Source organism: Microchirus variegatus, assembly GCF_963457635.1.
Source record: "Microchirus variegatus genome assembly, chromosome: 17".
NCBI classification, from domain to species: domain Eukaryota; kingdom Metazoa; phylum Chordata; class Actinopteri; order Pleuronectiformes; family Soleidae; genus Microchirus; species Microchirus variegatus.
This window is the reverse complement of record NC_139818.1, coordinates 14,487,015-14,499,000: the sequence shown is the minus strand read 5'-3', so window position 1 is coordinate 14,499,000 and position 11,986 is coordinate 14,487,015. Positions and strand designations below refer to the sequence as shown.

Below are 11,986 nucleotides of genomic sequence, written 5' to 3'. Positions count from 1 at the left end.
TCAAAGCTCTAATTAAGCAAGTGGAGGAATTAAAGTGGGATGAACATCACAGTGTGTATTTATAACTTTTCCTTTTTTGTGTGTTTGTTAACTTCTTCATACAAAAAAAAAAAGAAACGAGTGTGCATATCTTTGGCTAAAGACAGAAAATTGTGTTTGTAGTTGCACATATAGTCCAGCAGGAGGCGACATATGCCGTTGTGTCGGCGAGTGCTGCCGCAGTTTGGAGCGGCGAGTGTGAATGAGAGGAAATCCTGTTCGGTCACGTGACGCCGATGCTGCTCGTCGTGAAGATGATGTGGTGAAGAAGTCACTTCTCGTGGATTAAAGTGAACTTTTCGTGTCGTTTAGGCGCCATGAAGATAAACGAAAACACGTTACTGGAGGGACACAGAGTGGTACTGGTTCCTTATAATGCACAGCACGTGCCCAGGTAACTGCTGTTCATTCTGTCATCACTCCCCCTGCTGCTGTAAAACATGTTAATGGAACCAGTTTCATAACATAAATATATATGTAATACTAATTTTTTCTGAAATAACCCACAGTCATACTACTACTACTTATAGTAATAATAATACTCATTAAAACTCATGCTACAATTTACAAAGTACCATTTCTTGTGATAAATCTAATATAAATAATAATCTCTTAAATATAAAGGTGTTTAATGTTTGTCATGCAGCCTAACAACTAAACTATATAATAACCTGTGGGGATGCAACCATTATTCGATTAATCGATTATTAACCGTCAAACTATTTTGATAATGGATTAATTGGTTTGAATGGCATTCGGATGTTTTCATCCTCTTAAATGTGGATATTTTTATTTGATAGATTTATTTGCTCCCTGTAACGAAGACATTCGGTTTGTGGACAAAACAAGACGTTTAAGAACATTATCATCATCATTTCCAGGTTTGGGACATTTTACAAAAAAAACAAGTGCTGGATTACTCGGATAGATCAATTATTAGAATGATGTAGTTATAAAGCAGTGAGGGCTGGACAATTGGCAGAATTTAATTGATTTAAACTATATCGTCTCCTCTGTCACCTGTTTCCACTCCTCAGGTATCATGAGTGGATGAAGTCTCCTGAGCTGCAGCAGCTGACCGCTTCAGAGCCACTGACCCTGGACCAGGAGTACGACATGCAGCAGAGCTGGAGGGAGGACAATGACAGTAAAGATGCATCTGCTTGCAATGTGCACATGAATTCGATCATTTCAGCCCCCGTCATTATTGTTTTTCCACAGTAGTTACCAAACTGGGGCTGAAAACAGTCCCCACTACTTATATCTTTATTTTTGCATGGCCTTATGTAGGATATTTCTTAAAGCCCCTAAATCTGAAAACCAAAAATTAGCTTTAACCATTTGACTCTTACCCCGAATATGTCCGTCTGGACTTTTGTTTTTTTCTGATTTGAACCATAAAAGGGACAGAAAAATGTCCACTGAGTAAGTGCTTTAACTAAGTGCTCACAACTTCCAATATCTGGCAGTTAGTTACAATTTACTGCATGATAAAATAGTCTATTCGCAATTTACAATGTTTTATTTAGTAAAAAAAAACACTGCAGTTGTACACAAACAAAATATTTTGTACATTAAATTTGAACATCATAAAACATATATACAATAACATTTGACTGAGTCTTTGTCTCAATGTGCAAAAACTTTGGCGATTCTCTGGCTTCCTGCAACAGCACGAGTGAAATTACCATAATAACCACATGTTGGCGTTAATGTGCAACCTTTAGAAATTGTTCCTATAGCACAAACGGTCGTGTACTGTACTGCAACGCAATGTGCACTTATTGTGCGTGTCGTCTGTGTTAAAGGGTTAAATGTCTAAATTAATACTTTAATGACTTCAAATACATTTTTTTGACATCCTTCACATTTGTTAGATTTCACAGGGTACTTGGGTCACACAGTGATTTTTTGAAATGAGAAAAAAGGGTTTTCCAGACCTTGAAAACTGTGACATTTTGTGTGAAAGTCAGCGAGTCTGCACAAAAGCATTTTCAAATGCATAGAAATTCATGCTTTTATTGAAATTAACTTTGCCAATAAACACAACAGGTACAGCCTCAACAACAACAGTAGGCACACAACTATAGAACTACATAAAATCAAGGTCTTTTCTCTTTTGAAAAAGTCTGGCACCCTGGTTTTCAGTTAACTTTAAGACGAGCTTTTTTATTTCATTCATTTCCCTTGATTCTTTTAATTTTTTTTTCCCTAGAATGCACATTCATCATCCTGGACAAGCAGCAGTGGGCGGACCCCAGCGTCGTGGAGGAGCAATGCATGGTGGGAGATGTCAACATCTTCCTGACTGACCCCACAGACCCCTCCTTGGCTGAGCTGGAGGTCATGATAGCAGGTGAAGCCCGGTGTGGACGGGGCATTGAAAATCTACTAACAAAATCTAAATTGGTCCTATTTTTTTCATCAGAGCCCGGTTACAGAGGGAAGGGCATCGGTAAGGAGGTGACGCGCATGATGATGTTCTACGGTGAGTCTCTAACCCTAACCCGAGTTGGCCTTTGGTTTTAAACATGTGTCAACTATGCACAACAGTTTCAAAACACTGCCAGAGCGTGGTTACCCTACTTTCAGGAATATGGAAACACCTATAACCTGTGTTTGACAGTGACAGTGTGTCTGCTTGAGAGCAGCAGCAGCAGAGAATCATGCTGGGAGGAGATGACGAGGTCAAATCGAATCAATTCGAATCATATTGGAAAGCAAATTAAATCAAGAGCTTGTCAACGGAAATCATTTTGGGAGATTATAAGTGATGCTAAACTGTCTAGGTTGAAGATTTCTGACTGTGGTTTTCCTGTTTGTCCGACTCTCCTCCTCTTGAATTGTTGTGGCACAATCACAGGCCGCAGCAACCGCAAAAGGGCAATTTGAGTACAAAAATGGCTGATGTACAGTTAGCTGTTTCTCAGCTTGTCCTGTTTCTGCTTACTGCTCCTAATAATGATGAAGATATTGTCCTACAGCTTCTACATGGCGATGAACTGAAATGAGTGAGAACTAGCAATAAGCAGCGCAAATGAACACGGAAACGTCTTTGTCTTCACGCTCCATCCTGAGCCCTGAGGTCTAATAACAGACTGCTTTTAGAACCCGGGCCAAGCGGGCCTTTTCTGTAGCTGCCTCTAAACTTTGGAACGGGTTACCCATGGAAATTAAATCTGCCCTCAACATTGAACATTTTAAATCAGGGTATCCACGGGGTCTTAAAAAGTCTTAAATCCAATAATTTGAATTTGAGGCCTTAAAATGTCTTAAATTCTCCAAAATCTCATAAAAGGTCTTAAATACAATTTTGAAAGGTCTTAAAAATCTATTAACGTTACTTTTATACAAAACATGCATTAACTTCAGTCTCACATTGAAGCGTTTCTGGTTCTGAGATTGCGATAACATAACTACAACACAGAACTAAAGTAGGCCACCTGTGCTGCCCGGTGAGTGAATTTATCGAGCACCACTAGCTAGTGTGCTGTGTGCGCGCCTCATTGTGTTACAGCTTAGCATAGCAACGGAGAAAACTTAATGAAAGCCCACAGCTAAGCCGAACGATTTATGGCTCCAGTTTTCCTTCATGTCTTTTATACATTTTTTTCAGTATGGATTTGAAATTGGTCTTACATTTTATTCATTATGGTCTTAAAAATAGTCTTAAAAAGTCTTAAATTTGACTTGTTGAAACCTGCAGAGACCCTGTTGGTCACCTTGGCCTTCACTTCAGGATAAAAAAATAGTCAACCCGGACGTGTGTTATGTCACTCCTTTATCTATTTTTATTGGTTTTATGTTTTATACCTTAAGCACTTTGGTCAACCTCGGTTGTGTGATGACCACCAGCGTGTGTTGCCTTTTCATCAGGAGTCTCCAAACTTGGGGTCAAGAGGTTTCAAGCAAAAATCGGCCTCGACAACGAGGTCAGCGTCGGCATGTTCAAGAAGCTCCGCTTCCACGAGGTAACGACAGAGAGCTGACAGTTCTCACAGTTTTTGGTTACAAGGGTCTAACCAGGTTTTCCTGGTTACAGGTGTCGGTGTGTCAGGTGTTCAAAGAGGTGACGCTCGAGATGGCCGTGGATGAGGCTGTTCGGACGTGGCTTCTGGAAGACGTGACCATTGTGAAGGAGAAGGACTACAGAGAGAGCTGCAGCGACAGACAGCAACTGGTTTTATAGTGAAGCAGCGCCGCTGCAGTCCCTTATCGTACGTTACGATGTTTTCATGCACACGAGTACTGTACTCCATACTGACTGAGAAACTAAGTCCATAATAATATAGATTTGATGTTGTACATATGTAAAATGTCATGTTGAAACATACAGTGAGGTGTGTTACTGCATGTCTTCAATTGATTTAAAAAGATTTGGTGGCCACCAGACGATTTAGTCTTAGTGCTTACGTGGACTCACCCCCGGCAAATTGCAGTGGGAACTCGAAAAGCACTCGGAGAGCGCAGACCCCGCCAAGTCAGCTCAGTGCCTACAAAATACAACCTGCCGGCGAGTGTCACATCCAATATGATTCTATACTAAATATACTACGTTTTAAAAGTAATGTCCAGTCCAGTTGATGCTGAAGAAGTTGCCGTATTGAAAACAAAACAGCTGTAAAAAATAATAATAATGATGTTTGCTGAGCATTACTTGCAGTTCAGAATCATTGTAATCTTAAACAGTTTAGAGCATTTCCTTCTTTGTTTCGCTGCTTGGAATGAAAGACGTCTCTTGTGCATTATAGTAATAAACGTGTTCGTCTCATATTCCTCCTAATTGCACCATTAGTCTGCTGCACTTTTCATAATTTTCTCGTTGAAAACCGGAAAAGGCTGAGCGACGTCGAGATGTAAAACCGACTGTGTGCACTTATATACTGCACCACATGTGAAATGGAAGCTTGTTTTTCCAACTTGTGAAGCTTTTCGCGTTGACTTCGTTTTCTCTTCTTCTCTTTAGTAAACAAACATTTTTTGTCGCATTGTTTGTCTAAATGTGTCCACTGTCCTGCTTTTACAGTTTTAGTTTGATTTGTGTTCTTTCTTTCTCTCTTTTCAGATTTCACTTCACCCGTGGAGATCTAGATAAGAGAATTCATCGTTCAAATCAAAAATGTTTGCATTTACTTCAAATTTTATATTCTATTTTATAAATAGAATGCCATCTCTTTGAGTCGTATTATAAAATGTATATTTTATTCACAATACATTTCTATAATTTTCTCCTGGAATTTGAAATTATTAAAGTGAAAGATGTTTTGTCATAAAAATGGACAGTATTTACATTTACAGTGCTTAAATGAATCACCCAAAGAAGAAAATCCTCGAAATAATTATAATGTATGTTTATGTAATGGTTAAAGCACCTGTACGTAGAAGCTCTTTAACCGAAATTATATTTTTAATGCTAAAATTGTCAAAGCACATTATTATTTCTTAATTAAGATGTCAAATTCAAGTTATTTACTTGCTTTCCTGAACAGAAAAAAATATTATAGTGGTTAAATGTTTTGCTTGATTCATTTCATCTGGTTATAAACAGGTGAGTTGAGTGTGTTATTTGCCGAATAAATAACAATTGACATTTTTAAGTTTTAAGCAAATTTTCTTGAAAGATTTCTAAAATATTTATTTTCTCCTTATTCTCTCCCACGACAACAAATCTTGGTTATTGTTGATGATTTATTTGATTGGTTATTTCCAACAGTGCTGCTCTCCTACACTTAGTTCATGGTCTCGTGTTTCGGATGAGCTCGGTCACTTAAATATTTGAATAATTGTTTATTAAGCCATAAAGTCTATCTTGAGAAAATAAGATTATTTCTAATGCGGAACACATTTGTTTGCCACCTCCGGATATCTGTGTTAATGTGGTGTTTGGCTTTTCACTTTCACCTCAAGGCCCTTTTAGTGGCTCTTCTGGAGCCTTTAAGTGCTCAAAGTGCTTCACAACAGACACTCTGTGGTGTCACGAACTTCCTCGACAGTATATTTATGTCATATATGGGAAAGTATTATTTCCTCACATGCATTCCTGTTATGTTTCAAGTTGTTTTTATGTCCCATAATGCAGCGTTTCTCCGCTCATTCTGTGACACTCAAAGCTTTAAATCAGACACAAAGAGTTAAAGGTGCCATATGTAAAAATGTGGCCAAAAACAGTTACTACATTCAAATTCAAAATACAGAGGTCTTTTAGGTTTTCGTTTTTTGACGTAACTGGTAACCCGTGGTTGCTCGGCAGCTGAGACTCTACTGACTGCAACGATTGGCAGACAGCGGTAGGTGGCGCCACATGCCAAAACATAAACATGATTTGCAGTCTGCAAAAAAACATTTTTAATGCAAATATTTTGTCTGTACTGTTGTTGTTGGTGAGTTCAGTTTGTTATATGAACATTATTCCTGAGTCTCTGTGACATATTAGGAGGATTTTATGACCAGTTGCTTTAGATTTATTACATAATGCACCTTTAAAAATAAAACAAATAATTAATTTATGAATAAAAAATAAACAAGTAACACTTTGACTCAAGTATTCGAAAATTTGGAGTTTATTTCGTTCAATTCTGGAAATTATTTTGCGCCACAAGCCCCCCGAGCCTATCTTGCAGGGCAAGCATGCCTGCACATCGTTGCTTTTAACAAACGCGGGGAAGAAAATAAATACATTCGTGCATACGTTTTGCAGTCTAACTCGATGGAATACCTCATGAAATCGCGATTAAGACTTTGTAATACTTTTTAAGACCACGCGGACACCCTGTGCATGTCCAAGTTTGACCGGTTAGTGTCGTTGGTGAGTTTGCGTGTGCGTGATCATGGGTCTGTCCTGGATCAGTGTGCCAAATTTCACAACTTTTAACCGAGCAGTTCAATAAGCTGCCATGGACTAAAACATAAAACATAGAAACACAATGGCTGTCTGCCTGTATGCAGCAGACAATAATAGTTTAGACTGCATTTTATAAAGGTAAAGCTCTTATATAGTTAGAAAATACAACAACTTAGGTTTAGGTTCAAAACTTGTTGCAGTTTAAATGTAGATTTGGCAAATAACTGTTGTTAATGTTTTTATTCATGTTCAGTGTAATGGACTAAAACACACACTGGGACACAAACTGACTGTTAGGATGTGAGGAAAAGTCATCTTTGATGATCAGAAAATTGTCTTTTTTTTCCTGTTGTTGCAGATTTGACAGTGGAAGGATTTCTGGTTGTCTTTGTTGCAGCCCCATTATAAACACCAAACATAAAACCACTGTAAATATCACTTTAAAAAGTTTATTAACAAAGACTTGTGACCATGACACAGTTCGTAATTACCAGACGAGCTGTCTGGTGGACAAACGGTTTCAATGCGGTTTCTGAGCGTGTGTTCGATGCAAGCCCTGGTTTGTTATCAGCCGAAATGTTCTGGAATTCCATGATTCCATGAAAAGATCGACTCTGCTTGTGTATCAGTTAGGCTCTAGTTGGCATGGCAGACAGTTTTCATTCGCTGTGATCTTAGCTGCTTCGCGTACACAGTTTCACAAAGACAGTTGAGGGTTCAGGTGAGAGAGCTCTACATTCACGTAGCCTTCACTGCACATGCTTAGAATGCCACATATGATACAGACTGGCTGATGTACAACTCGGGAGGGGCAGTGAACATGAGGCAGCACAGACGGAACCACCTGACATAAAAAAAACAAGCACAAAAACAATTCCATAGGAATTTAAGATGATTTCAACACATTTGTCCGTCCCCCTTCGTCTAGCTGTACAAACACTTCAGCTCCCAGCATCACAAACAGGATGAGGACATGCACTTTTATCCATCCTAACAAGAATCATGATTTCAGCATAATAATAAAAAAAAAAATAAAGAGAAAATCTCAGGTGAGAGTAAAAAAAAGAAAAAAAAAAAAACCCTGCAGACCTGAGTTTTCATGGAGGCAAGTGAGGATGAAGTTATTTCTATGTTTGACTCGATTGAAGAAACTCCTTTGCGGCTGATGACAAGTTGTGCACCAGTTGTCTGACGACACCCTCTTGCTCTCTGGCCCACAACAGGCCATCATCCACAGCCAAGTTGACCGGCACGCACACGGCTTCCTTGTGCAGGTCAGTCAGCCGGCAGGCGGCGGCGACTCCGGCTAATCCCAGCAGCAAGAGCAGGAGGAGTTTGAACAACAGGCCGATGAGAGAAAGTCGAGGTTTAGGCCCCGATTCGACAACGACCTTCTTATCTGCTGAGATGAAACGAGTATGGGTGACATTAGGACCATGTATGTACAATATGTGCAATTATTATTATTTAAATGTAGCCAAAATCAAGTCAAACCAGACCTAAGGAAAATGCACAAGTCACTTGTGGTAGCTTGGTAGCTTCTTTCTCAACAGACACAATGCATTAAATAATATGCTAATAACATTATTTAAGACAGATCAAACTAGAATGTGGGCAACTCGAGAGACGTGGACCGCCAACATGGACTTAAGTCCCCTGAGCAGCAAATTCACAGTTTAACTGCAGCCTGAATTATTTACTAAGTCACATTTTCTGTCTACTTTTACTCTAGCCATCAAATATAAATGCTCTTAATCTAACTCTGCAACAAAAATCATATAGTGGACTGAGTTGTCCGTCAGTAGAAACAGGATAGATTTCTAAAAAAAACTGCACATTAATACATATAATACATTAATTACCACCTGCTGCCTGTCTGTTCTTTTTCTTCTTCTGCTCGTTCTTCTTCTTCTGTTGTTCCTTTGCAGCTAAGGCCGCCATCTGGGCATTGTACTCTTTCCTCCTCTTCTCCTTCTCCTCGGCCTTTTCCTGTTTCCGAGCCTCCTTCTCTTTGGCCTCCCGCTCCCTCTGCTTCACCTCCCTCTTCCTCTCCAGCTCTGATTGGGGGATGAAGAGGAACGTGGTTGTTTTAACTTTACCAGGCATAAATACAATGGAAATCACACCGAGCTCCAGATCTCAGCGGCAAAACTCCGATTTTCCACCACAAAAATGCACCAGGTAAGAATTTATTTTCAGAAGTAGTTGACATTTGTGGAGTAGAAGTGTGAGACTCTATAGATTCTATATCAAAATGCATTAATCATGATGCAACCATCGGCTCATCATGAAAATTGTCTAACAACTCAAACTCGTCTCCCACCTTTTTCTCTCAAAAGGCGCTTCGCTCGTGCCTGATCCACTCCTTCCTGAAGGGCTCTCATGTGCTGCAGAACCTGAAAGCATAACGGCAGACCTTTAGTTTTGGATATTTGCACACATACAAACATGTGTGAATTTAGCTCTCTTTCTCTTCGCCACCTTGGAGGCGCACTGTTTGCACTGCTTCTCATCCAGACAGTCTCCTGCTGCCTTGGCCAGGTCGGGCTCCAGCGGGTTGTCTTTCAGATCCAGCCACTTCAGACCCTTGAGGACAAACACACAAGCAAAGGTAAATTACATCAAGTACAACTATTACATTGACAAACAAGCTATCAGCCAGTTTAGGAAGAGAAAAATATGTAATTTTGTTCATTTAAGAAATCAATACAAGTGTTGCAATTGGGTTCCATAATGTTCACCCACTGTTGCTTTGTAAACCGCTCATTCTGACATAGAGTGAATCATAATATGTAGCTCACAGGGAGTGGGGACATACACATCTTGTTACACAAGGACCACCTATCAAAAGTCTTAGCACCTTGGAATTGGACAGCACCCGTCTAAATACGACACATAAGTCCTCTTGCATAAGCACACAGACACAGTATGTGCGAAAAACACTGCACCCACTCTGAGCTGTGAGAAGCTGACGGGCAGCACAGTCAGCTTGTTGTTGTACAGATCCAAATGTTGAAGGTTGCTCAGGTTCCCCAGGTCGTCCGGCAGACCGGTCAACTGGTTTTTACTCAGATCCACCTTGATGAGGTGAGTCAGGCTGCAGAACTCTGGCTGCACGAAAGAGACCAAGTCAAACAGAAAATCATGTGAGTCTTAATCATTTCTCTGTGATTACCAGATATTTCAGAAACTCTGCAAAGGACAGCAGGGTGTACGACAGACTGAAAGCAGCTCTACAAAAGGTTCCGAAGACACAGGTAGGAACACATTATTAGCATCAATAGTTCCCAGGTTTTGACAACGGGGGAAATAAACTCCGTGAGAACTTAAATGCCTTCCATGAGTGAATAATGTTCTTGAGATTTTCCCATTAATCGTTGCAGAACAAAGATTAATGGATGGGCAATAATACTACTAAACAATATAAATGTAACACAATTGTTTTCATACTCACAGGAAGGGAGGTAATGTTATTACAAGACAAGTCCACAACGGTTGCTTTGGGAAATAAAGCCTGTGAAGATGGAGCAGAATACAACTCAGATTTGCATAAACTCTCTGTAACTGCAGCATAGGAAGAAGTACTTTGAAATAAGTAAAAATAGAAGCATCAAAAATGATCACCAAGGTACATAACACCAGAAAAAAATATACAGATGGTACACAAAGTGAAAGTACTGAATTTGCGGAGGACAGTAGGGCTCCAATTAATAATCATTAATAATAATGTGAATATTTGTCCCATGTAGGAAATAAATTATTACAACTGAATAACCTTGGTCTGTGGACAACACAGGACATTTGAGAACATCCTCATTTCCAGGTTTCGGAAACAATGAATACAGAAAATAATCAGCAGATGAATCGATTATTAAAAGAATTGCTAGTTGCAACCCTAGGGGAGTTAAATTATGAATATTCTTAAAGTCCTAACAGATTATCCGTTCACTCTTATAAGTATGTGATAATATTATGCATGGATTGCATGTCTTTTTCTATTAAAACAAGATCAAATTGACAAGATACTGTGTGGATATAAGCAAGGCCTAGAGCAAAGTAACTATCAACTACACGTTAGATAAATATAGAGCAGTCAAAGCTGCAGCTGAAATGTAGATAAATAAAACGTAACACCACCAGGAACCACTCAGTAATGTACTTAGGTACTTTCAACCAATATGCAGTGACATATGTAGGCCTTAAGTTACACTTATTTTAGAACTATTCATGTGTATTTTCACTGGTTTTCTCACAAACAGCCCCACGTCGATCAGGATGTGTAACTCACCAGCTCTCTGACAGGCACCTCAGTGAGGTTACACAGGCTCAGGTCCACCTCATTACCGCTGATTTTATCCTTCAGGTTCAGCACTTTGCTGTTTTTACTCATACTGGAGTCTGTGGGGGACATAAACACTGACGTGAGGGAACCGGGAGAGACAACTTTACCACCGGGAAAACGATGTAACGTTAACGTTTCACAAGCTCCACTCACCTGTTATGAAACTGCGACAAAACTGTGCTGGGACTCGACAAACGACGGACACGACACGAAACGTTTAGCGTTTAAAAATGCAGAAAGTTTGTGGGAAATGGTGTGAAAAGCTGGTGAGTGATTCTTTTTTTTCCTGTCTCAGTGCAAATCCACGTCACTGATTGAACGACAGTGCGGAGTCATGAAAGCGAACAGCGCCCCTGCTGCACCGGAAGACAATTACACAAAACAAAACCCATTGATATGGAGATGACGTGGCTTTGATACTGGCGAGAAAGGTCATCATTGTGAAATGGGTCAAGCAGGGGCGATTCTAGAGTGTAGGGGCGCTAAGGAAAAATTCCCAGGGGGCCCTTCCAACTAGTGTTCATCACCATTATGTTATATAAAAAAAAAGAAAGATTTCATACGTTTTTCGTTGGTGTCAGATTATATATATATATATATATATATATATATATATATATATATATATATATATATATATATATACATATATAAATAATCTGACACCAAATCTGAAATCTTTTTTTTTTTTTTCGAAATGAATGAAAAAACCTTGTAATTAAAAAGTATGTGGAAAATAAAAATGTAAAGAATAATAAAATACT

The 11,986-nt window shown here is 39.3% G+C and overlaps 2 protein-coding genes across 5 annotated transcripts; one reads left to right on the top strand and one right to left on the bottom strand.

Annotated features, from left to right (window-relative positions):
- The first annotated feature begins 272 nt into the window (after positions 1 to 272).
- Positions 273 to 5,528, top strand: nat9 (N-acetyltransferase 9). 2 transcript variants are annotated; one of them, XM_083903841.1, is made up of 8 exons: positions 299 to 433; positions 840 to 920; positions 1,077 to 1,186; positions 2,255 to 2,395; positions 2,468 to 2,527; positions 3,916 to 4,010; positions 4,082 to 4,256; positions 5,105 to 5,528. In XM_083903841.1, the coding sequence occupies exons 3-7, from the start codon at positions 1,090 to 1,092 to the stop codon at positions 4,226 to 4,228; spliced, it is 540 nt and encodes a 179-aa protein (XP_083759967.1). In that variant the 5' UTR covers positions 299 to 433; positions 840 to 920; positions 1,077 to 1,089; the 3' UTR covers positions 4,229 to 4,256; positions 5,105 to 5,528. The 2 variants fall into 2 exon arrangements, with proteins under 2 accessions (XP_083759966.1, XP_083759967.1); XM_083903840.1 differs by lacking the exon at positions 840 to 920 and having other exon boundaries at positions 273 to 433.
- A 1,947-nt stretch (positions 5,529 to 7,475) lies between these two features.
- lrrc59 (leucine rich repeat containing 59) lies at positions 7,476 to 11,514 on the bottom strand. 3 transcript variants are annotated; one of them, XM_083903621.1, is made up of 8 exons: positions 11,376 to 11,514; positions 11,169 to 11,278; positions 10,335 to 10,394; positions 9,833 to 9,991; positions 9,362 to 9,466; positions 9,204 to 9,276; positions 8,743 to 8,937; positions 7,476 to 8,279 (listed from the first exon to the last, which is right to left on the bottom strand). In XM_083903621.1, exons 2-8 carry the CDS (start codon positions 11,268 to 11,270, stop codon positions 8,008 to 8,010), a joined length of 966 nt encoding a protein of 321 aa, XP_083759747.1. In that variant the 5' UTR covers positions 11,271 to 11,278; positions 11,376 to 11,514; the 3' UTR covers positions 7,476 to 8,007. The 3 variants fall into 3 exon arrangements, with proteins under 3 accessions (XP_083759747.1, XP_083759746.1, XP_083759748.1); XM_083903620.1 differs by having other exon boundaries at positions 7,476 to 8,282; positions 8,746 to 8,937; XM_083903622.1 differs by having other exon boundaries at positions 8,746 to 8,937.
- Between the last annotated feature and the right edge of the window lie 472 nt (positions 11,515 to 11,986).

Coding starts and splice junctions, on each gene's coding strand:
- lrrc59 (XM_083903621.1), bottom strand. CDS start 11,270: ATGAGTAAAAACAGCAAAGTGCTGAACCTGAAGGATAAAATCAGCGGT. Junction 10,395..11,168: donor AGGTGCCTGTCAGAGAGCTG/GTGAGTTACACA, acceptor CCATCTTCACAG/GCTTTATTTCCCAAAGCAAC. Junction 9,992..10,334: donor ATAACATTACCTCCCTTCCT/GTGAGTATGAAA, acceptor TCTTTCGTGCAG/CCAGAGTTCTGCAGCCTGAC.
- nat9 (XM_083903840.1), top strand. CDS start 357: ATGAAGATAAACGAAAACACGTTACTGGAGGGACACAGAGTGGTACTG. Junction 434..1,076: donor AATGCACAGCACGTGCCCAG/GTAACTGCTGTT, acceptor TCCACTCCTCAG/GTATCATGAGTGGATGAAGT. Junction 1,187..2,254: donor CTGGAGGGAGGACAATGACA/GTAAAGATGCAT, acceptor TTTTTTCCCTAG/AATGCACATTCATCATCCTG.